This window comes from Sciurus vulgaris, assembly GCF_902686455.1.
Source record: "Sciurus vulgaris genome assembly, chromosome: 16".
Taxonomy (NCBI): Eukaryota; Metazoa; Chordata; class Mammalia; order Rodentia; family Sciuridae; genus Sciurus; species Sciurus vulgaris.
Genome location: NC_136477.1, coordinates 59,119,442 through 59,145,918, shown reverse-complemented (window position 1 = coordinate 59,145,918; position 26,477 = coordinate 59,119,442). Strand labels below are relative to the sequence as shown.

The following is a 26,477-nucleotide window of genomic DNA, read 5'->3' as shown; positions in this document are numbered from 1 at the left end:
ATGTCTAGAAGGGGGAAAATATTAGCAGTTGGTACTATTATATTACTAACCAGTGTTCTTGCTATCACTACCATTCTTATCATTATCATGCCCTTATCTCTTCCACCCCTTTGCCCTTCTCATTCGCTGCCAAGCGCCTGGCACTTTGCTAAGCACTTATCTCATTTAATCTTCACAACAATTTAGTAAAGTATTGCCCCATTTTACAGATGAGAAAAGTGGGGCTCTACCTGGATCAAAGTAACTCAGATGATAAATGGGAGCCGCCCCAACCACTTCCATACAGAATTCTTTATGATTTAAAAAACAAATTTTTGTTTACAATTTTAGGAACTTCAACAGGTGAAAAAAAAATTTTTACACTGTAACACTGAGACAATGTAGATGTTTAGATGTTTCTATGTGTTTTCATTCTGTTTAAAACCGACTTAATTCTGTATAGATTTTTCTTTCCTGTTGGTAGGGTGTGGAAAACATTCTTGTTTATTAAATAGAGAAAGCACTTTTAAAGTTAAGTGAGGAGGTATATGTCATTTCTCATTGAATGTAACAGGAACCATGAAGGAAATGAAGCATCCCCGGGAATGAGGGCTCATTTAGCAACAAATAGGAGAGGTTTTCAATTATGCTTATTTTTAAAATAGCTTTATCATTTTCTCCTGATTATAAAAGAACCACATGCTAACTGGAAAAAAATTTCAAGAAAAATAAAAAAATTACACACAATCTTATTACCTAAAGATAAGTTCCCATTATGTGATGTACATCCTTTCAGATCATTTTCTTTAGATAGCTATTTATAGGGCTTTTGTCCATTTTAGAAAATGCCCACTATAATACTCTCAGGCTATCCTTTTTTCGTTTTCTTTCATTTTCTATTTTTGAAGTATTAGGGACTGAATCCAGGGACACTCCACCATGAGCTATACCCCTGCCATTTTATTTTAAGACATGGTCTCACTAAGTTGCCCAGGCTGGCCTCAAATGTGCAATCCTCCTGCCTCAGCCTCCTGAGTCACCAGGATTATAGGAGTACACCAACACACTCAGCTATTCTCTTTTTTCTAAACATCATCCTAGGTCAATAAATATTGTCCTGCATCAACCCTTTTCAAAAACTGCACAGTATCTCACTTGAAGATAGGCCGCAACTGATCTTTATTAATAGGTATTTATTAATAGGTATTTAAATTGCTTCTTCATTATAAAAAATAAGGAAGCGAATAGTCTGGCATATACATCTATGCCCACTTGATCAATTGCTTAATTTCCTAGATGTAAACTCAACATTTTTTAATGACTTAGAATTTTAAAATTTTTTTTTTTTGTAGTTGTAGATGGACAGAGTGTCTTTATTTTATTTGTTATGTGGTGCTATGGGTCAAACCCAGGGTCTCACATGTGCTAGGCAAGCACTCTGCCACTGGTCCACAACCCCAGTCCCAATGACTTGGGATTTTTATTGCTCAAATTGTCATCCACAAAAAATAGTGCCAAACTTAAGCTTTTTAAAAAGAAAACCCTTAAATGCTAAGAGCAATAACATATTTTGCAGTACTAATATCTAGATAAAATACCAAAAAATTTTAAATTGCATTTTATCTCTAAATATCTAAAATATTGACTTGTGCCTCTGATACTGCATTAGGTTTATGCCTGGACAAAGGAAAAATGAAATCCTAAAGTACTCAATAACTTCGAGTGGTTTTACTTTCGGCACGATGACATTTTGAAAAGTTGAAACTCCAAGAAGAACACTCTCGCTGCACAGCAAGCAAATCAGTAGAGAACACCAAAAGGGAGGAAAAGAGGCAATGACCAAGTAAAACCATCCAGGGCAGCTGCGGGGTCTTCAAGTCAGCACCCTACACAACGGCAGGAGGAAAGGGTCAAGGGAGTGTGGAATGGCAAAACTAAAAGAAGTGGCCTGCAGAAGCTAGCCACATGAAACTACACAGAGACGCATACATCCACATGCTCTGCACACACCAATCCTCCAGGGGTCAGGACACAAGAGGAATCTTTGTGCGCTTTATTTAACCAAACATATCAGGCAGAAAGAGGATGGGGGAGGCCAGGAGGCAGATTTCCTTCAGGTAAGAGTGTCCAGTTAGCAGCCTGAGGGGCCAGTATGGATGCCTTCCCCCGCAGGGCAAAGGAGGATCACAGGAGCAGTAAGTACAAGACGGCTCGAAATGCACTGATTCCCTTCAAAACCACCATCCGCAAGTGTTCCATCATGGAGCTCTATGGAGAACTAGGCAAGGTGAGAACATTTTTAGCAATAAATATAATTAACTGGTGACACTATAACACACACTAAGAAGGGAAGGCCACTCACTATGACTAATAACAACGTGCTGCCGAGTTTCACCCTACTGGAGATAGAAGCATTAGATCAAGCTGCCATACCAAAAGCACAGACCACATGAGGTGACAAATAGCAGGATGTGTACGTGTATGTGGGGGACTAGGGAGGGGTGATGCCACAAATCCCTGGATCATTCCTCTAGGTATGGAGTGAGCTAATGGTGGCTCACGGGCCAAATCCAGTTACTGGCTGTACATAGCAAGAACTAAGAGTGTTTTTCATATTTTTAAATGATTGAAAATAAGAGAAGAGAGTATTTTGTGGCATGAAAAAATTTCATAGGAAATTCAGATGTCAGAATCCATAGTGAAGTTTTACTGGAACACAGGCACAGCCACTCATTGCTTGACTTAAGGGCAGAGTTGGGTAGGTGGAGAGACCTGGATGGCTGGAAAAGTTGGAAATATTTATTATCTGATCCTTTACAGAAAATTTGCTGACCTCTGTTCTAGGCTACAAAATCACGTAGCTTCTGAATGGGTCACAGTTCTAAACCTGTAGAGGCTTGTCAGTTTGACCCCTGACATGCCTAAAATTTTGACATAACCAGTCACTGTTACAGAGGATATCACCCCATTGCTAAGAACAATGGATAAGTCTGACAGGTCCCACAGGCTGGGGTACCTGCCTATGGTAACCAGGTATGAAGGGATTTCTTGAGTGGAAGGTAGGATGGTTTCAGAATGCCTATGTGAGAATAAACCTGATTAAATCCTATCTCCTTCTAAAGATGAAAATGAAATTATTTTCAAAATGGCTACCACCTTCAGAGTACTTCCTAGGGTCCCAGGACTGAGTGAAGTCTTATGCATTTATTATTCCATTTAATGGCCATCTTCTTCAGACTCAGACAAGCTTATTGGCCCAAGGTGAACAAAACCGGAGAAGCTGGGAAACGAAGAGTCAAATCCAGACTCAAGTCTAAGTCCAAGTTCATAACCATTACCCAAAATCAACAGGCATAAATGTTCATCATGAACAAATGAGAGTAAAGGGGAAAGACCACAAAAATAGAAGAAGCAAGTTTATTTTTAAGGCCTTGTGCATTCTAAATATTTTATCCATACATCTTACACCTTTTCAACACATAATCCCCTCTCTTCCTTTAACATTTAAAGAAAAATATGATTCAGTTCTGCCAGACAACACTTTTCCTATTGATAAAAATGGACACAGATACCCAATCAGGTAGGTATCGTAAAGACGGCAGAATGAGCAGGGCACAGTGGTACACACCTGCAAACCCAGCTACTCAGGAGGACGAAGCAGGAGGATCTCAAGATCAAGGCCAAACTGGACTACTTCCTGAGATCCTATCTCAAAACAGAATTTCAAAAAGGGCTGGCGATGTGGCTCAGTAGCAGAGCACTTGCCTAGCATGTGCCTTGGTTTGATCCCTGGTATCATCCCCCCCCCCCCCCCCCGCCAAAAAAAAATTAAATGGTACCTATAACTTGGTGTACCTTCCACCCACTTAGTCCTGGAGTTACCTATAAGGATTCCCAAAAGGAGGGAATTATGAAGCATTTCTAGGGGTGATGGAATAGAAAGTACATGTAAAGGTTTTTTTTGTTGTTTTTTTTTTTGTTGTTGTTGTTTTTTTTATTACTAGTGATCAAAACCAGGAACTCACACAGGCTAAACAAGAGCTCTGAACTACACCCCAAAACCTGAACCTAAATTTCTGAATTGAAATTACAAGCAAAGGAAATGTTAAAAGGAATCTTGCCCACAGAAAGAACTCTGGTGCTAGTGGGTGACTACTCTTTCTTCCTGAGCAGCACTCATGTCTTCAGCTATGCTAAATGTACCCCCACCACCGAATGTCTACAACACCAAGACCACTCAATCCTAACTCACTACTGAAAACCAGGTTTTAAAAAGTTTTATATGTTACTATCTATGCTATTTGGAAATAACGAATATTAGCATATGCTATGATTATACATGTTTACTCCAATATTTATGGCTACCCAAATCTGGCTTCCAAGTCCTTCCTGTAGGTCAAACAGGGGGCTCATGATTTTATACAAGAAACTTCTAGACAGTAGAATAAATGGGACATCACTTTCCTACATTTATATATGAATACACAACCCGTGAAACTCCACATCACATCTAACCACAAGAATGGGAAGTTATACTCTACGTATGTATAATATGTCAAAAAACTGTCATGTGTATCTAAAAAGAACAAATTAAAAAATTTTAAAAATAATCATCTCTCTCTCTCTCACACACACACACACACACACACACACACACACACACACAGAAACTTCTAGCCAGTCTAAACAACTCTACTAGGTAGACGCTGTCCACACGAGTAACTAGAAGGTCAGGCAGGTTAGGGAGCCACAGTGAAGGAGAGAACCCAGACTGGAACCTGGGCCTGTTCTGACTCAGACACTCTTTTCCCATCATGTTCTGCCATCCTTTCACAGCACAAACACATCTTCTAAGAGTGACTGCCTCCCAGTCAGCTTTCAAATTTGCTGGAGAAAAGAAGAAAGTGAAGCTGAATGAACCATTTACTCTAAGGGATGGTGTCAGATGCAAGTCTCTGCTTATTCAATCTATCTGGTCTGAATTTTGAGATACAATTACAAGGTCACAATGCACCCAGGCCTAGCATGTCAGGCCAGCCTGCCCTTTGTGCATGGCTCATCAACTGACAGGCAACCATTTGCTGTGGGAACAAAATGGAAGTGCTTCTGCACCTCTGAGGCCATATGACTAGGCTGAAGACATCCTAAAAAGTACTGAGCACAAAACTCTACTTTTTAACCCCCCCCAGCATGATTATTCTCACCCCCTTTTTATTTAATAAAAAGATGAGTCTGTAACCATTCCTGGACTCCTGGAGGTCCACAGAGCCCAGCATAACCTTTGGTCTAAAAGCATATTTCAGAAACATGTACAAATGCCTACATCATTCCACAGTCCTCAGATAAAGACCAAAAACAGTGAGCTCTCGCATATTATATTTTCAGAAGGCAAACATTTTTTTTTTTTTTTTCTCTAAGTTTGTTGTTTATTTTGCAGTGCTGGGGATTGAACCCAGGGGCCTGCACATGCTGGGCAAGAGCTCTACCACTGAGGTACACCCCTAGGTCTCAGAAGACAAATAACAAACACATTAGCTTCCTCAACTACACATATTCTCAAAGAAACCAGGAATCTAATGACTTGTGTAAATCTAAGGTCATACAAGTTCAAAGGGCAAATCAGTTTTCTTACACCTTAAAACTCTCTACTTCCAATTATGTTTCTACTTAAAGTTCTCCCTAAAATGGAAAGAAACTTTGATATGGCACAGAACTTGAGTGAAAACATTCATGTTAGTAGTTATAAACTGGCTAGTACAATGAAGAAAGGCCACTTCTAAAATTCACTAGTATGTTCTCTCAATATATATTATATGAAGAAAGTGAATTCTTTTTTTATTATTTTTATTTTTGGCACCAGGGATTAACCCAGGGGTACTTAATCACTGAATGACATTCCCACTCCTTTTTATTTATTTTTAAATTTGGAGACAGGGTCTCGCTAAGTTGTTCAGGGCTTCACTAAATTGCTGAGGCTGGCTTTTAACTTGTGGTCCTCCTGCCTCAGCCTCCCGAGCCACTGGGAGTAATGAATTCTTATATGTTCAACACACAGATCTGTGTCAACGCAATCATGAGGTAAATTACGTGGCTGACGATGCACATTTTAAAAAGTTCAGAAAGGTTCAAACCACGTGTTTCCCACCATGTGAATCAAGACGTTTCAGGAGTGTTCATTTTCAGGTACACCTCAAACTTCAAAGTCTTTCCAGTCCCCTGTGGCCTTATTACTTTCAGAAAATTTCTAGCACTCATTAACAAAATTGTGAGTTACCAAGAGAACTTATAACGGTCAGGACTCCATCTATGAATAACAGATAGAATGTTTCTTGGAAATCTAACAGATATAAGAATCAGTGATACTTTCCTATAAAAACATTAAAGATTTTTTGAAATTACTAGATTCTGATTCAAAATCAGTAAGATAATAAGATCAAGTAACAGGCAGCTTTTAAAAATATCCTTTCACTACTTCACAATTACTTTTCAAATAAGAAATGCCTCTTGAGATAACCAATTGATGTGGTTCAATTTACTACTTGTAGTAAAAGAGTCAAAAACATTCTTTTGGTTAGTTTTGTCTCTCCAAAACCAATGAAGCCAACAGGGTCTGGAACCTAAGGACCACCAGCCCCTTAGGTCATTATTTTTTCAGTCAGGAGGTTTCACACTTTAGGGAAAGGCAAGTCATACACCAATTAATTTTTACCTTTGAACCAAAAAGTTAATTCTTGAGCCTTAATTTACTTACTTATTTTAGTGGGGATTGAGCCCAGGGGCGCTTTACCACTGAGTCACATCCCCAGTCCATTTTAAGGCAGGGTCTCCCTAAATTGCTGAAGCTGGCCTCCAACTTGCGATCCTCCTGCCTCAACCTCCAGGGTAGCTGGGATTACAGGCGTGGTACCCCCCACACCAAATGTGAGCACTAATTCTTAAGAATACTGTAATGGTATTACGGAAGTGACTATCAACTAGCCTTGCTTAATATGAACACAAATTTACATATAGCGATTTCCAGGTAGAGATTCACTATACTTCATTACCATACATTTGCATTTTTACAACTCCTCCTCTTTGAAAGAACTGGGGACCCAACTTTAGCAAGAAAACCAAAACCACCAAATTCACCTTATGCAACTGCTTTATCCGGGATACGAATTTGCAAGAGGGGCACAAAAACTGGCAAAAAACGGGTGACCCGTCTCCATCAAATAGCAAACCTGGGTTCAAAACCCTGCCAGGCTTCGGGTGCTCACTGTGTGCATTCCCGCTGGAGGTCAAATCAACGGTGCTGGGGTCTGTTTCCTCAACCGCCTCTCACCACCTAAATGGTGCCATTTCCGAGGAAGTCATCGAAGTCCGGTCCAAGCGACTTTGGGGAAGGGATGCCCTGTGATCGGCAGAGTGCTCGGGAAGCGTCTGACTCCACACACACGGCAGCGTCCTGCACCGAGCACCACCGCCTCCCCCTCCACTCTCAACTTCCCCTTACCACGGGGACGGTCGCACAGACGGTTTTTGAAAACCAAAGACAAAATCAAACGCGAGCACCCCGTCGCGACCCCCGACGGGACCCCGGCTGGCGGGGGGCAGGCCCGCGGGCACCACGCGCGGGGCCGCCCCGCGAACTCCTCCAGGAGGTCGCCAAGTTTCTTTCGCCCTTCTTCCCGCACCCGCCGGAGCCCAGGCAGCCAGGGGGCGGACGCGGCGGCCCGAACCGCGCGACCTGGAACCCTGGGCCTGCCTCCATGGCCGGCCGCTCCCGCCGCCGGCGCCCGCGCGGAGACCCGCCCCAGCGCGCGCGGGCGCCAACTTCGCCAGGACCCCGCGCCGCGGCCCGCGGCCCCGCTCCTGGCGCCCCGCCGCGCCGCGCGCCCCACCCCCGGCGGCGCGCCCTCCCCAGCTGCGGCGGCCCGGCGCGGCGGCAGGGGCCGCGGCCGCCTTCCCGGGAGGCCGCGGGGGCCCCGACCCGCGCTCCCGCAGCCGCGGCGGCGCCCGGGCGAGCTCACCTGGCGGCTGGCGGCGGCCTCCCGGGCGGCCTCTGGGCGTGGGCCGGGCGGGGGCGGCAGGGGGGCGGCGGGGCCGGGGCTGCAGCCCGAGCCGCCGCCGCCGGCCGCCTGGCCTCGCCCCCTCACGCGCCGGCCGCGGCCGTCCCCCGGGAGTGCGGGGAGCGCGGGGCGCGCGGGTCCCGCGGCGGCGGCGGCGGCGGCGGCGGCGGCGGCGGCGGCGCGGCGCGACTCAGGCGTCGGAGCGGGCGGCCGCGGGCGCCGCCGCCTCCTCCTCCATGGCTGTTTACCCGGCTGCATTGTGGGAGTTTGACCTCCGCCGCCGCCAACCGCCGCTTCGGCTTGCGCCGCCGCCGCCGCCGCGCACGCCATGGGAGCCGTGACTGACGGTGAGGCCCGCCGCCGGCCCGCTCGGCCTCCGGCCGCTTCTGGGAGCCCCCCGGCCGCCCCGCCGCGCCCCCGAGCCCCTCGGTCGCCCCGGCCTCTCCCCGGGGCGCCGGGCCTTCCGGGCCTTCGCCCCCGGCCTGCCGACTCCCGGGCGCGGCCCCGCGAGGGGGTGCTGGGCGGACCATCGGGGGCTGCGGGCGCACGTGGGGTCCCGAGGGCTGGAAGCGGAGCGCGGGCGCGTGGTTCCGGAGGGTGCCGGAGGGAGGTCCCAGGAGCCGCGCGGGGTTGGGAGTGACGGCGGCCGGGGGTCCGCAGGGCCTGTGGGAGCTGCAGGGATGGGCCGGAGTTCCGGGACCCGGGGACCCTGTGTCTGCTTACAGGGGGTGACACCTGGAGGGGTCCTCTGGGCCGATTGGGAAGGGCCCCTCAGACAATAGGGTGGGTCGCTGGAAGGCCTTAGGATCGGCGTGGGCAGAGGGGCCTGGGGCCGCCGTCCGAGAGGAGTAGCTGTGAATGAATGGGGCGGCTAGGGGGCAATCGGAAGTGTACCTGGGAGATTTACAAGGTGTGGAGCCCTTGTAGGATGAGGCCACCGGGGTAGATGAGGACATGAGGACAATAAGCGTGTGTGTGTGTGTGTGTGTGTTGGGGTGGGTGGTTCGTCAGCTGGAGTGGATTGGGAGGGCTGGTTTTGTGAGCAGTTGTAAGGTGAACGGTCTATAGACTGAGCAGAAATAAGAGGATTCTTTGGGGAAGGATGGACAGGTATGATGGGCAACTGGAGGAAGAATCTAGGAAGGTTTCCTGTTAGGAGGGGAGCTCTGCTTGGGCACCTGAGAAGGAAAGGCTCCTGGTGGTGTTTGTATTTGTGAAGAGGCTGCTTGGGAACAGCCAAGACTGACCCGGGCTTTATGGCAATGCGAATGGCGATAGATCCAAATTTGTGGACTGGTAAGAAGTAGTGGAGACTGAAGGCAGTTGAAGCCCCAGGGACTTAATGGGGGAATTTAGCTTTGTTTCATTCCAGTTTCTTTTTCTTTTTTTTTCTTTTCTTTTCTTTTCTTTTTTTTTTTTTTTTTTTTGGTACTGGGGATTGAACTCGGGGTGCTTAACCACTGAGCCTTGCCCCCAGCCCTTTTTTATATTTTATTTAGAGAGGGTCTCTCAGAGTTGTTTAGGTCCTTGCGAAGTTGCTGAGGCTGACTTTGAACTCACCATTCTCCTGCCTCAGCCTTCTGAGCTGCTGAGATTACAGGCCTGTACCACCTCCCACCCAGGTTCCATTTCGTTCATTCAGTAGATATTTATCCTGCTTGGACTAGCTAGGCTTTGCTGGGGTTTATAGCCTAGAACCAACAAGTGAGACCTTGTAACAGTCTGGTGAGAAAGTCACATTGAGTAATTAGTCGTAAGGGTCACACGTTACCACATGGGGAGAGCAAGGTTGGGAACTTTTGGAATAATTTGTTTATATATTCCTGGTGATTAAAAAACCTCCCTGAAAAAGTTACACTTAATCCCATTTTTTGAAGGATAAATAGGTACTGGGTTTCCAGCTGGGAAACCACTTGTGCAAGGGCCAAAATATTGGAAGGAATAAAAAATGACAACTATTGGCTACAATTTAGGAAATTAAGAGTCACTGATTTTTAAGGATAATGGGAAGCCATTAAATGTTTTTTTGTTTTGGGGGTGGTATAATCAGATTTGCTTTTCTTACATTTATTTACTTTTTGACTGTGCTGGGGATGGAACCCAGGGTCTTGCTAGGCGAACACTCTACCACTGAGCTACATCCTCAGCCCCAGAATGCATTTACACACACACACACACACACACACACACACACGCCACTGACTGCACTGTGTGAAGAATGTTGGGACGGGAAGGTGAGGTGCTAAGTGAACTCCTTGTCCCCTTACTAACATTTATATTGTACTTATACTAGGTTTCAGGCAGTGTTCTAATTATTGTCCCCACTTTACAGATGAAACTGGAACCCAAAGAGATTAAGTAGTTTGTCTAAAGTCTCACAGGTAGTAGCTTAGAAAGCTTGGGCCCCAGACCAGGCAGACTGGTTCCAGAGTCCCTGTTCTTCTCTGTTATTTTATCCTGTCTCTCACCTCCTGCGTGATGGTCCAGGTGAGAGGTAATGGGGCTTGGACCAGGATGGGACTGACCAAGAGGGAGTGCAGAGAAGTGGGCAGGTCAGGAGGTATGAGGTAGAATGCCAGGTCTTCAGTGACCAAGTGTGCGTGGAAGGGGAGAGTGACTGAGTGACTGTGTGCCTACTAGAGCTACTTCTGTATTGGTTGAAGAATAGCGCTCCAAAGGAGTGGTATTTTGTAAATGGGAGATGGGAAAAGATGAGTTCTAGTAAATATACTGCAGCCAAGTGCCCCCCACATCCTTGAGACCATGACAGTCCCTACTCTGTCACTAATTTAAAGCGTCTGACCTTGGGCAGGTTACTTAGCTTCTTTGAACCTTAGGGTTTTTTTGTTTTGTTTTGTTTTGTTTTGTTTGTGGTACTGAGGATTGAACCCAGGGCCTGTGCTTGCAAGGCACAGCCTGATTTTTTTTCTCTGTAATGAAGGTAGTGAAATCTACTTAAGAGGGTTGTTTTGAAGATGAAATGCAGTAAAAGTTGTGAAAGGCTTTGCATTGAGTCCAGTACATATTAAATGAGTTGTTTTATTAACCTCTCATCTACTTTTCTATGATGAGATCTAGGCCTTCTCCATTTTTAAATCAGCCCAGATTTTTCTTCCCTGTCTTTTCTGCTCTTGGGGAGAAAAATGAGCTAAAATGAGTAATATTTGTAATTAGTCAGCAAATAAATATCTCAGACCTTCTAGACACAGTGCAGTGTGCTAGTTGTAACAGAGGAGGGCGGGCCTTGGCTTCTGCTTGAGGGAGAGAGGTAATAGCATGCAATCAAATAAGTAAATAAAATAATTTCTGAGAAGAAACATACTTAAATCTTGAGAATGAATTTGATAGAATTATGACTAATAGGGGTAGAGCTGCCAACAATTAGGATAAAATAGGATGATCAGGTATGATGTCTCTGAAAGCTGATTTTTTTTTTTTTAAGATTTCAGGTGTTGATAGGCCTTTATTTTATTGGTGTATTTACATGTGGTGCTGAGTCTCGAACCCAGGGTCCCACACATACCAGGCAAGTGCTCTACCGCTGAGCCACCACCCCAGCCCACTGAAAGCTGATATTTAAAGTGAGATCTGAAAGGATCAACCTCATGAAGCACCCAGGAAAGTATTTCAGATAGAGGCAAAGCCCTGAGATGGAAACAGACTACCTTTTGGGTGAAAAGGAGGAAGGCCAATTGAGGTTGGACCCAGGGAACATGATGTCAAAGAGGGGCAATTGGAGCTCATGAACTGTCTAGGCTATGGGAAGACCCATTGCCCTCTGGGCACTTGGCAATGCTTGGAGGTCTTTAAGTGGGAGAATTAGTGATCTGCTTCATCTTTTAGATGTTCTCAGTTGCTGTGTAGCAAGTGGATTCTAGAAAGCCCAGAACGGAAGCTGTAGGCCAACACAAAGTATTTGATGTGAAGGACATGGCTTGGGTTAGTGATGGCAGTGTAGAGGACAGTGTGCAGCGGAAGTTTTTGATATTCTGAGAAGCTCTTGGAGAAGGACCAGTACTTGTCCCTGGAGCTTCTATGAGAGCCAGTGTGAGCTGGGTACAGCAGAGGCTGAGCCAGGAGGAACACAAGTTCCAAGCCTCAGCAACTTAGTGAGGCCCTAAGGGACTTAGTGAGACCCTGTCTCAAAAAAATAAAAAGGACTGGGGATGTGGCTCAGTGATAAAGAGCCCCTGGATTCAATCCTGAGGACAAAAAAAAGTAAGGATCATTAATCTTTTAAAAATGTGGGGTACCTGGTTAGCAGTGTCCCCATGTAATCCTTACATATGGGTCTGCATATCCAGAAGCACTTTATTTCTGCACCTAATTTGAGGAAGAGCATTGCTTCTGAGGGAAGGAGAGGCACTATGTTGCCATCTGTAAATACTGGACTATAGATATTATCACCAGCATTGTCATTTTGCGGGGGGGGGGGGGGGGGGTGTTGAATCCAAGGTAACTCAATGACCTAATCACTAAGTCACATCCCCAGCCCTTTTTTATATTTTATTTAGAGACAGGATCTCATTGAGTTGCTTAGGTCCTCACTAAGTTGCTGGCTTTGAACTCACGATCCTCCTGCCTCAGTTTCCCGAGCTGCTGGGAGCATTGTCATTTTATAGATGAAAAAAGTAGAAGTCCTAGAGAGTTAGTGACAAAGTCCTTCATTCTCTCTCCATCCCCTGATGTCACTACAGCATTTAGGCTGAGAAAATAGTTTAGATGTTGTCACTGTTAATTTAAACTATGTTAACAGTTTGTATCTTGGAGGTGTTAATTTAAAGGGTGTTAAACAGTGTTGGTACCCTGTTAGAAATCATTTTAAAAGCACTTTTTGCAGTACAGAGAACATTAGGTAGATACATTGCTATGCCAGAGCAACAGATGGGAGAAGAGAAGGGGAGTAGGGTCAGATACGGCTCTGCATTCCATTTAAAAGAGCTTGTTGGTTTTGACTATGTATATATTTTTTTAATCTGAAAAGTATAATGCATGGATATATGCTTGTTAACATTTGAAATAATGATTTTAATATGCCTATAAACAATGTGACAGAGTAATGGAACTGCATTATAACTATTTAATAACGTAATTGTGTATATTTTCTTATGAATGCAGAGGTGACACCAATCATGTATAAAAGGTAGATAATAGCATGCACTTTATGGGGTTGTTTCAAGGATGAAGTGTGATAATACATGTAAAGCACTTTGAAATCAAGTGACCATTTAATTTATTACCCAAGCCAGGACACTTTTCAGAGTGAAAGGAGACAAACGGGATTTATGTTCACCAAGAAGTATATGAACACCATTTAAGTGTTTGCTGCTGCAATTATTCTTATATCAGTTGCTGATCCAGTGTTAATTAGACATTGGTGGGGTAAAAACAGGAGTCCCTTTCTTTTTCCAACAGTAACAGTAGATTCATCCAACTTATTCCATAGTCCACTGCTCCAGCAAAAGGATAACTGATGCACTTCAACTAGTTAATGTTTCTTTAACCAAAATAAATAGGTTTTCAAAGCAAGGTTGGCACTTCACTCTTGAGATGCATCATATTCTAAGTATTTAGACAGAAAAACATAAGGTCCCAATGCTGTTTTTTGCTTTTTGAAAAATTTTTTAAAAATAATTTTGGTTTGATAAATTTACTTTGGCATCAGCAATGTATTTAGATTGGTCCTAAAGATCTCAGGAGAGACCAGTTATTTACATGGAAGAATCAAACCATCTTATTTATTGTTCTTTCCACCCACCTTTTGTGTGTCTTTTTAATATTGTTGACCTTAAAAATTACTTTAATGATTTTAAACTTATTGAAAGGAGGGACCTGGAGTTATTTTGCCATAAGGAATCTTAACAAACAGGCCATGTATAATTCATCTTAATAGCTCATGAATGTGCTGATCCAATGATGAATCTAACAGGAATCTTACAAACGTTTTTGCATGGCCTTAGTCTCGCCTCATCTTAATTTAATATCAATCATAACTTCCAAACCATCTTTACTGTTTTTACAGGGTGGACCACGGCCCCCCAGAATTACTAATGTAAGCAATCATTGCTTACAGAAGGTGTCATGCATGATAATTCATGAAGTCAGTGTGTATAGTAGACAAGACATGCTTTAGATGTGTTCAGCATGGACCTGATTGTTAAAGCATCATTAACAATAGCAACAGTGTCATTAAAAATCATAAAGCTTATGCCATTTGTATTAGAAACTCTAAATTTAAAAAATAATAGAGGCTACTCTCAAACTGGGGCTGCACCTTTTTGTTTTATTTTGTTTTGGAATTGTGCTCTGCACTTTATGCATGTTATTTTGGTAATACTGCGCTATCAGAACAAGTTTAAGCCAGAAATGTGTAACCCTGGAGTAAGTTTGAGGCAGAAGCAAATTTGTGAAGAGTCATAATTGGGGAAAATTCTGTATGCAACACATGCTATATATCTACATAGATGTATAACTACATCTGTATATACCTTTGATATTCAACATTTTTGAATGAAAGAAGTCGATTAAATTGGACCTAAAGATAAGGATTTTTTTTTTTTTTTTGCTTTTTTTACTGTGAACTGGCATTGTGCCCTTTAATATACCATGAAGTTTCACAACCCTACATGGTTTTATTCCCATTTTACATATGATATTAAATGTTGATCTTATGTGCATGCACCAAGCAAATACTAGGTGAATAAGCAGACATTGGCTCCAATTTTTGATTTGTAACCCAGGGGGTTGTCTGAGGAGGTGTGCCCAGACTAAAGAGGGATCCGACCAATGTGGGAGGAGGGCCTGTGAGCTCCTGGACAGGGAATCCCCTGCCTTGCCACAGCTGGTCTTCCACGCTCCCACTGAAGCTACCCCAGCGTTGCCATTGGCCCCTGCCTCTTCCTAACCAAGTCTCTGCCTAGTCCTAACCTGCCTTCAAGACCTGTGGTTCTCATCTCTCCTTTTACTTTAGGTCGTGTTAGCTCCTAGCAGCCTGTGCTTTGGCAGCCCTAGCCTTCCTGCTTCTGGGCTTTTCCCGGTTGCAGTCCATTTTGTACACTGTTCTCAGCTTGATCCTTCTAGAAAATTCTGCCCATGAATCTTTAGCAACTCCCAGTTACCTACCAGCAAAGCCTGCATTTAGTAGTATGGCATTTATTAGTGAGCATTCTCCGAGTTCCACCCCTAACCGCCTTCATGATGTCCGGTCCCACTATTTGACTTCCTCCATCCAGTCTTCCTGGTGTTCTCATATACTCAGGCCCCAGAACCGTTCTCTTGTTCTCATGCTAATGCTGGAGCTCGCAGCTTTCTCCCTGTCTGGGGTGAAGGGAAAGGACTTCAACTTTTTTCTTTTAAAAACAACAGCTAGCTAAGCAAGGTGTCACACGCTTGTCATCTCAGTGGCTTGGGAGGCTGCAGGAGTTCAAAACCAGCCTCAGCAACTTAGTGAGGCTATAAGCAACTCAGCAAAACCCTTTCTCTAGATAAAAGGGCCAGGGATGTATCTCAGTGGTTGAATACCTCCGGATTCAATTCCCAGTTCCAAAAAAAGAAAGCAAAAGAAAACAGATTTTGAGTAGTGGTTTAAAAAACAAACAAAAGGATATTTTCTCATTTCATGTCTGTCTGTCCACCTCTCACCTCCTTGTCTACCCACTTACACTACCCCCTCTCTTGGTAACCCCTGTTATTAGTTTCTTATATGTCATTCCAGGGTATCTAAGCAAATATAAGCACATATATGTTCTCATCTCCCCCATTTGTATTTGAAAGAGAATATTGTAATACTGTTCTTCACCTTATAATGTTATCTTAAATGATCTATATATCAATACCTGGAGTGCTTCCTCATTCTTTTTTCCTTATAGCTTCAGAGTACTGCCTCAGGTTCCAAAATGTGCTTAATTTTTCCCCTATTTATGGACTTCTAGTATTTTGTTATAATGTTCCAACGCATGATCCTATGTCATATTGCTTAAGTATATCTGGGGTTGTTGGAGTTCTTTGAAATTTCAATAGAATTAGTAAAATGCCCTTCAGTTTTTCTGATTGATGATTTTTAAGCATTAAAAGAGCAATTCTGAGCACAGTAGCATACAGGGCTCCAGAGGCTGAGGCAGGATGATCACAAGCGCAAAGCCAGCCTCAGCAATTTAGCAAGGCCTTAAGCAACTTTGCAAGACCCTGACTCAAAATGAGAACTGAAAAGGGCTGGCATGTGGCTCAGTGGGTAAGCACCCCTGAGTGCAATCCCTGGTACCAAAAAACAGCAACTCAGGTTCAGCCTCCTCCGATTTCCCCAAGCCAAAGGAAGCTGTGCTCCTGATCTCTGCTGTGGCACTCATTTAACAACCCCAGCCTCCCTGGATGTGTATTCCTATGTGTGCTGTTTCTCCAGTGACAATAAAAGGGCTCAGGTCTTTATTTCACATCCTCAGAATTTACTGGGGTACCTTGTGGATACATCTGATTGATCAGATACTCATGTCTATTGTACAAATAGTGTAATCACCACTGTGGAAATGAAAATGAGATGGTTGCCTGCTAGCTCTTGTTAGTGGTTGGTTGAGACAAAGCTCTTTAGAAAGCAGATGGTCCAGTGCAGGCACCACAAATCTAATTTAAGAATATTTATTGAACATTTGAACGTATCAGGCATAGTGTGAGAGGCCTAGGAGGAAACAGGATGAACCAGACATAGTACTGGCCCTCGTGAACCTTTCTCCCAGGTAGGGAAGAAGAGAGCAGCCTGGAGACATGGTTTATTTGACCTGAACAGTATTATTCTAGATGTTTTGCGGAAACTTTTCTGAGTATTATATATATAGAAATGCACGATCTTAAATAGATAGCTGGAAGGATCACAAAATGTGTTTCAGCATTTTTAGTTAAGTTACCAAACTTGAAAAATCAGGTCTTATTGCTGACTTTTCCTCAGGTCGCTCACCCCCCACCCCTGCTCAGTTTCCCTCATGTTTTCTGCCTGTTTCCTGAATATGCATTTACATTCAAAACCCGTTGTCCTCAATATTAGATATAAGGCCCAGGCATCTGGGAAGAAGGGAGGCGACAGGAATTGAAAAGAGCAGAAATAAGTAAGACAAAGAAATTCCTGAATAGCATCAATACTGCTGGAGTAGCTCACCCTGTAGACGTTTCCTTTTTTTTTTTTTTTTTTTTTTTTTTTTTTTTTTTTTTTTTTTAAATTTCTTGGTACCCGGGGTTGAACCCTGAGATGCAGAACCACTGAGCCACATCCCCAGTCCTTTCTGATATTTTCTTTAGAGACAGTCTCGCTGAGGTTGACTTTGAACTTTGGATCCTCCTGCCCGGCCTCCCCAGCTGCTGGGATTATAGGTGTTCTTGCTACTGTGTCTGGCTCCTTTCATTTAAAAAGTTGAAGCATTGGTAATTAAAAAAAAAAAATCATCCTTTGCATTTTAATCTCTTTGAGATCTTTAATTTTTCTCAGTCTCTTCAAATAACATTGTTGGTGGTTAAAAACCAAAAGCATTAGTTTATATTTTTAGGATGTAAAATTAAAACACCTGATGAATCTGTAGCTCGAGCAGTCTTTCAAAGCCATGTCTGACAACCAAACCCCATTCTAAAAATGTATGTCTGATGCTACCACAATATATTTTAAAACTCGAGTCATCTGCCTTCCAAAGTTTTATCTCCGCTGCACCTGTGCTCAGAGATCCTTCTGCCTACACACAGGAACTATTGTTTAAAGATTTTGCTGTTGATTCATCACGCAGGCTCTCCAGGAATTATTTACACTTTAAAAACTTATTTTTAAAAAACGCATTTGGTTAAAAAGGAAGCCAAAACCCTCCAAAATAAGCAAACAAAATTCTTGTGCAGTGGCATGTAAGGAATTACATTTTTTTCTCACCTCTTAGGTGTAAGTGTCTCTCATCTGAAGCAACCATTATCACCAGGTTTTCTTAGGGGTGTCTACCAGAGATTAACCCAGTGGCACTTAACCTCTGAGCCACATCCCTACCCTTTCTTAGGTTTTATTTGGAGACAGGTCTCATTCGGTTGCTTAGGGCCTCTCTTAAGTTGCTGGGACTGACTTTGAACCTGCAATCCTGCCTCAGCCTCCCAAACTGCTGACATTACAAGCTTGTGTCACTGTACCTGACTCACTATTACCAATTTTTTATGAATCCGTCCAAAGATATTTTCTGAATACACTCATGCAGGTGTGATGTATACACACACACACACACACACACACACACACTCCCAACCCCCGCGTTCTACACATAATGACAGCACACTCTCTGTGCTTCTCTGCACATGTTTTCATTTTACTTAACCAATACTTGATTTCTTGGCATCAGCAGAGACTCCAATGCTATTCTTTCGGCTGCATACGCTTATATGAACGTTTTGTAATTGAACCAGTGTCTTCCTAGTGAATATTTAGGTTTGCAATATTTCAACTACAAACAGCACCACTATGAACAGCCCTTTATATCTTTTTGTGTTTGGGGGTGCACATATTTTTAAAGCATCAATTCCTAGAATTAAAATGATGGACTCAGAAAGGTGAGTGCACTCTTCATTTTGATTGTTATATCCAGGGACCCTAAAAGAGTGTAAGAGTTTACATCCTATCAGTGTATACAAGTGTAGTTCCCAACACCCTTGCCAGCCCTTTTAACTGTCAGCTTTGGATCTTTGCCAGTCTAATGGAAAGTGATATTTTATTGTGGTTTCCACTTGCCTTTTTTGTTAAGATCCTGGCACGAACAAGAGCTCAGGGCTGCCAGGCAGGCGGGTTGGAACCCCACTTGTTATAGTCACTGTCATTTGTACTGCTTTTCTATTTTTCCTTGGGGCAAAATGAGACAGTCTCGTTAAAAAAAAAAAAAATCCTCATGGGGAGCTTAAGATGAGATAACTACATCCTACTTTTATTTAATAAATTCACTCCCTTTTCTCTGACCTATTTCTCATTTTCTTGTCCTAGTCTGCACTGTATCTTTTTAAATCTTTACTCTATCTTCTCCTTTACCAGTGCCTTTCAGTAGCCAGATATGTGTGAACATTCCTGACTTCCATCTCTCTGGACGGGGTTGGTGTGTTTTTTGTTTTTTGGGTTGTTTTGGTTTGTTTTTTTGGTACTGGGTTTTGAACCCAGGGGCACTTAAGCACTGAGCCACATCCCCAGCCCTTTTTATATTTGTTTAGAGACAGGGTCTTCTGAGTTGTTTAGGGCCTCACTAAATTGCTGAGGCTGGCTTTGAACTTTCCTTTCTCCTGCCTCAGCCTCCAGAGCCGCTGGGATTACAGGCATGTGTCATGCTGCCTGATTGGACAGGTTTTTGTTTTTTTCAAAAAAAGTTATCCAAGAATTTATTTTCTTGGTTACTTATTTATTGTACCTGAAGATTTTTACTCTACCTGTGATACCTTGACACAAAATAGAAAATCACACCTTTTAAAAAAATTTATATATATTTGTAAGATACATGTCATAGAATTTACCATTTTAGACATTTTTTATTTGTTCTTTTTATATATACATGGCAGTAGAGTATATTTTGACACATCATACATACATGGAGTATAGCTTCCCATTCTTGTGGTTGGACATGGTGTGGAGTTTCACTGGTCGTGTGTTCACATATGAACATAGGAAAGTGACGTCCCATTCATTCTACTCTTTCCCATTTCCATCCCCACTCCCTTCCCCTCTTTCCCCTTTGTCTAATCCACTGAATGTTATTCTTCCCTCCCCCACTTGTTAAGAGCATCTACATATCAGAGAGAACATTCTGCCTTTGTTTTTTGGGATTGGCTTATTTCACTTACCATGTTGTCTCCAGATCCCTCCATTTATAGCAAATGCCATAATTTCGTTCTTCTTTATGGCTGAGTAATATTCCATTATGTATCAATACCACATTTTCTTTATCCATTCATCTGTTGAAGGGCACCTAGGTTGGTTCCATAGCTTAGCTGTTGTGAATGGAACTGCTGTAAACATTGATGTGGCTGCATCACTGTAGTATGCTGATTTTAAGTCCTTTGGGTATATACTGAAGTGGGATATTAGCCATTTTTAAGTGCACAATTCAGTAGCATTAAGCACATTGACATTTCAATAATTATCTTTTCGGTGAGCATCTGAGTAGTGATATTGGTTATTTGTCCTACAAAGTTACTAAGAGCCAAATGGTCATTTTAATTCACTTTACCTTTCTTTTCCTCTAGATGAAGTGATACGGAAGCGTCTCCTCATTGATGGAGATGGTGCTGGAGATGATCGAAGAATTAATTTGCTAGTGAAAAGTTTCATTAAGTGGTGCAACTCTGGATCTCAAGAAGAAGGGTATTAATTTTAGTTGTTTCTTTGCCAGTGTCCCGATGTCATTTTAATAAGGTCCTGTTAGTATTTCAAATTTTCATTCACCTTAAACTGTCTAGTTGAGTCACCTCTTGACTCATCCAAAGGAGATTTTTTTCCTACTTTTCTTTGGAGGCCTTATAAAACAAACATGTAGAAAGTAGGTAAAAGAAGAAATAAATTTTAAATTCAGGCTCATTAATTTGATCACTTTTAGCCGATAAGTATTTAATAGGACAAGATAATCTAAATGAAACTTTTTTCCTTTATTAATAAAGTTGCTGCAAAATATGTAGATTTTTAACAGAATTCATCAATTGGATTCATTTTCCACAAAATATATATAATATATGTATATAATGAAAAAAAGCTATAAGAATAGAGTTGTGAAAATAAGCAGACTTCTTAGTCAAAATAATTTTTAAAAATGATTTAAACAATTCAGAGTGATTTGTTTAAATTAAGCCTACATGGATTAAAAAAATAGACCTGTCTTGCATTTGTAACTGTAACTGTTTATAAAGGCAGATATACCACATTTGGAAAAGGAAAACATAAGGAATGGATATTGTAAGTTATTTTAAATAAAACATTTCTCTCGGAGTGTGGTGTAACTTAATTAGCAAATCTTTGCCTGCATTAAAGTAGTTTAATTTTAGCAATTCACAAACATCTTTTTCCTCTTTCTCTCTTTTTTTTTTTTTTATCAGATATAGCCAGTACCAACGTATGCTGAGTACACTGTCTCAATGTGAATTTTCAATGGGCAAAACTTTGTTGGTATATGACATGAATCTCAGAGAAATGGAAAATTATGAAAAAATTTACAAAGAAATAGGTAAAAAAAACTAAAGAAATTAAAGTTTGTGTCTACATTTTTATTTTTTTAAGAGCTCAAGGAAAAATACAATTTTCTTGAGTTAGTAATAAAAGGTTAACAACAATTATAATATTATTAGAATGTGTATAGTAAATGTTATCTACAAAAGTTTATAATGTATGACGATTGGGGTTTCAGCTACTTTTTTAATACCAGCATCTATTTAGTTAGCAATGGGACTTCAATTTAAAAACATGCTTTAAAATTGAAAACGGATGGAGATTATATATGTTCTTATTAACTGTCTTTAAAAAATTACCATTTTATACAGAATGTAGCATTGCTGGAGCTCATGAAAAAATTGCTGAGTGCAAAAAGCAGATTCTTCAAGCAAAACGAATACGAAAAAATCGCCAAGGTAAGGACTTTAAGGGATTTAGTGTGGAAATATTTTATTACTGACTAGTATTTTCATGCAGTTTTTAATGTGAGGTAACCTCAATGGGCAGAATTGATTTAATTGACAAAAGAGAATTAGGAGCCACATTTAATTTTTAAAACCATTTTATTCTTTAAAATAGAAAAAAAGAAATTCTATGCTGAAAAAAAAAAAAGTGTTTTTGCTGAGATGTATTGATTATCCAGGTATTTCTTAGTACTACTTTTTTTCTGTCTTCAGACAATTTTGCCTAAATATTTTGAATGATCAGCAAAGGTGACTTTTATAAATATACTAGATTTGGGGTCAGTTTGTTTGATGAGAGAGAGAATAATTTAAACCCAGTTGGTTTTCATTAAGTATAAAGCAAGCAGATATTTATAGGCTGCCTAATAAGAAAAAGCTTAAAGTTTAGTTTTTTGTTTTGTTTTGTTTTTTTTATTTATTTTTTATTTATTTTTATTGTAAACAAATGGGGTACATGTTGTTTCTGTTTGTACATGGAGTAACATCATACCATTTGTGTAATCATACATTTACATAGAGTAATGATGTTTGATTCATTCCATTATTTTTTCCTTCCCCCCCATTCCTCCCACCTCTCTTTTCCCTCTATACAATCCCTCCTTCCTCCATTCTTGCCCCCCTCCCACCCCCCATTATGTGTCATCATCCACTTATCAGTGAGATCATTCGCCTTTTGGATTTTTGAGATTGGCTTATCTCACTTAACATGATGTTCTCCAATTTCATCCATTTGCCTACAAATGCCATAATTTTATATTCTTTATAGCTGAGTAATATTCCATTGTGTGTGTGTGTGTGTATATATATATATATATATATATATATATATATATATATATGACAGTTTCTTTATCCATTCATCAATTGAAGGGCATCTAGGTTGATTCCATAGTCTGGCTATAGTGAATTGAGCAGCTATGAACATTGATGTGGCTGTATCTCTATAATATGCTGATTTTAAGTCCTTTGGGTATAGGCCGAGGAGTGGGATAGCTGGGTCAAATGGTAGGTCCATTCCAAGTTTTCTAAGGAATCTCCACACTGCTTTCCAGAGTGGCTGCACTAATTTGCAGTCCCACCAGCATAAAGTTTAGTTTTATCTCCTTTCTTTGTAACTAGAGTATGCCTTTATCTAGTTCATAAACTTTCAAATAATTTTAATAACAGGGGCATTACTTCTGTATGTAAATAAAAATTTTAAAAATGCATGATCACAGTTATGATAACATATGAAAAATTAGAAGAAAATAGAAAATATAAATGGTTATTTGGGAGTTGTGGGTTTTTATGATGTAGGTTTCTTTGTTTTTGCTTTGTTTTATACTGAATATGTATTATTTTGTAATGCAAATTTTTTAGTTTAAAAAATTCATGTTTAGTAATATGCTGAGTTCCAAAACAATAAACTTCACTTTTTAGTGAGCTAATGAAGATAAAGTTTTATCCTGACCTTTTTTTTTTTTCTTTGGTACTGGTGATGGAACTTGGAACTCAGGGTGCTTTGACACTGAGCTATATCCCCACATCTTTTTATTTTTTCTTCTTCTTCTTCTTTTTTTGATACCAGGGATTGAACCCAGGGGCACTTAACCACTGAACCATAACCCCAACCCATTTTTGTATTTTATTTAGAGACAGGGTCTCACTGAGTTGCTCATGACCTCGCTAAGTTGCTGAGGCTGGCTTTGAACTAGCAATCCTCCTGCCTCCGCCTCCTGAGCCACTGGGACTACTGGCATGAGCCACCACACACAGCTTTATTCTTTTGAGACAGGGTCTCACAAGTTGCTGAGGATGACCTCAAACTTGCAATCCTCCTGGCTCAACCTCCTGAGCTGCTGGAATTACATGCATCCACCACTAAGCCTGCTTTATTTGCCCCTTATAAAGGTTGACTTTTTATTCAGTTTAAAGTATGTATGTTGAAGTTTCAGTGGCCAATTTACAGCAAAATACAATAAAATATAATAATTAATATCAGTTTCAAATTATTTAAAAATATATAGCAAAGTATTTTTATTGATTAGAGGCTTTTATGTGAACCCCACTACCATTTCATAGAAATGTTAGTGTAAGCAGCATGACTTAATCTTGGAGTCTCAGTAGAAGCAACAATAACCTTAATTTTGAACATTTTAAAGTTTCTGAAATTTTTACATTTTGAATGAGTAAGGAAATTAACAAATTAGCAGTAAGATATGTCTTTCTTACTGATTCCCTCCCCGCCCCCCCCAACACTGGGCAAAGAGTAAGATCCCTTTCAGATTCGTCCATTCGATCAATAATGACTTAAATTCATGAATGCTTATGCCAACCTCTTATATTCGGTCCAGGACATGTAAGTAAAAAAACAGAATTGGGAGCCAAAATCCTTGTATTTAACACTTTCGCTGTCACAGATCATTACAGTTATGGTTGAATCATGTGAAACTGGCCATACTCTCTATACATCGTTCTTTCATTTCTTTATGTACTAGGAAAATGGGTAGGAGAGATGTGTGATACTATATATTTTCTTTTGACCTTTTTTTTTTTTTTTTTTTTTAAAGAAAACTTAACTTGGTAAATATTTTTGTGTCTTTCAGAGTATGATGCTTTGGCAAAAGTGATTCAGCATCATCCAGACAGGCATGAGACATTAAAGTAAGTTAGGGCTTTTCCTTGCAAAGGAACTAGCCTCTATACGTAAATATTCAAGTACTTCTCTATACATTTCATTTTTATAGAAATAAATAATATGTGTCAAAAGAAGGAACAGATTTTCAACATATATCCTAACACTGCTTGATTAGATCTTTTTCTTTCTCCAACCTTACTACCTATGTGTCTAAAATGCATGTAGTGTGTCTCAATGGGAAAAGGGATAAACAGGATATATTCACTTCTTGTAATAAAATACCAAACAGCAGTGAAAAAGAATAAACTAGATAGATATTTGGGTTTTTTGGTAGTACTGGAGATTGAACCCAGGGGCTCTCTACCACTGAGCTACGGCCACAGCACTTTTTATTTTTTATTTTGAGACAGGGTATCACTAAGTTGCTGAGAGTCTCAGTAAGTTGCTGAGACTGACTTTGAACTTGAGACACTCTGGTCTCAGCTTCCTGAGTCTCTGGGATTATACATGTGCACCACCAAGCCTAGCTAGATAAATACTTTTGCAACACAGATCCCAAAAAATAATCAGTGAGAAAAATGAAAGACACATAATGAATTTTAAATTATTTCTAATTTTCTGCATACACATAAAATAATATCCATTTATAAAAGTTAGAAAGCCCCTCCCAAATGTTATTTACTAATACTATATATTATTCAGAAACATAAATACATGCATTACAAAAGGATTGGAATGATACAGTGGATACAAGGGGCCTGAGGCAGAGCATGGGCGTGGGGTGGGGAGGGGAGGTTCAAGGGTGCTTCAAGTTAATCAGCAGGGGCTTTGTTGTTGTTGTTGTTGTTGTTGTTGTTGTTTTTTTAACTGAAAGAAAAACTTGAAGTTAGTTTGATAAAATGTATCATTTCTTGTGTTTGGTTATTCTATTATCTGTGCTTTCCTGTACTTTAAAAACTTTATCTAAAAATGTAGTTTTAATGAAAATAGTGCACACTTAGGAGTTAAGGAGTTCTAAAGCTTATTTAAAAGTCTCACCATAATGGAGTGTTTTTAATTCTTTTTTACATTTTAAAAATACTGTTTAGTCCTTGAAATGTTTGATACGAATTTTAAGTTCTGTACTCCCAGAGAAATATAGTCCTGTTTTATTTTTTTCAGAGAATTAGAGGCTCTTGGAAAAGAATTAGAGCATCTTTCACATATTAAAGAAAGTGTTGAAGATAAGGTATTTGCATGTATATGTTCATCTTTGTTTTTTAATGATATATATGTGTTTATAGATCAATTTGTATAAATTTTTCTTCTTGTTAATATAGCTGGAATTGAGACGGAAACAGTTTCATGTTCTTCTTAGTACCATTCATGAACTTCAGCAAACATTGGAAAGTAAGTAGAAACTGTCTCGACATGAATGTTTGTGATGATTTTTCAGTGACTGAGGGGTAAGTGAAACAAATGAAAGATGCAATGAATTTTAAGTTATTTCTAAGGAAGGGAAGACTTGCTCTTTGTATTGATTTATCACCAACTGCAAATTTCTGTGTCAATCTGATTGTCCCAAGGCCTAGATTTATTTTTTAGTGAAATCTGTCACACAGATTTTAAATTTTGATTCAACTAATAAACAACAACCAAACAGCATTTTTAAAAATCAAACATTTCCATGAGACAGCTGCAGTCACAGACTGCCATTTTGCCATCTTTGCTTTGAATGTATTCACTAATAAAAGGTAAAAATGTTTTCATGTATGCATTAAGCATAAAATATAGTCAAATTTGACTAAGGTTTTGTGTTTATTTCTCAATTACAGATGACGAAAAGCTCTCAGAGGTAGAAGAAGCTCAAGAAGCAAGCATGGAAGCAGATCCTAAGCCATAGGCAGGCAAATCACCATTCCCAAGAATATTGAAAGAGCTATGTGATCTTAGTGTGTTTAGAATTTGTTGTGCTCGTGACATATTTGAAGTTGTGGCAGTGAAGTGCTTTGCTTTTAAATATTAATGCACATCTCATTTATATTTCTTCACACAAAGGAAATGGCTTCAGTATATATTTGTTTTTATTGAAATGCATTTTTCATTCTTAAAAGGTAGGAAGCAACACCAAAAAATGTTTAATAAAATGTCTTCAAGCTACATGTTTGTGCCCATTAGTAACTGGTAACATTGATTGCCTT

General features: G+C 40.6%; 1 protein-coding gene across 1 annotated transcript; it reads left to right on the top strand.

Annotated features, from left to right (window-relative positions):
• Positions 1–7,992: 7,992 nt before the first annotated feature.
• On the top strand, positions 7,993–26,436 carry THOC7 (THO complex subunit 7). Its single transcript, XM_079114474.1, is given in 9 exon segments — positions 7,993–8,296; positions 8,302–8,377; positions 20,262–20,379; positions 21,105–21,232; positions 21,546–21,632; positions 24,266–24,323; positions 25,459–25,525; positions 25,617–25,686; positions 26,112–26,436. Coding segments are annotated over 9 exon segments (702 nt in total). The 5' UTR covers positions 7,993–8,266; the 3' UTR covers positions 26,180–26,436.
• The last annotated feature ends 41 nt before the right edge of the window (positions 26,437–26,477 follow it).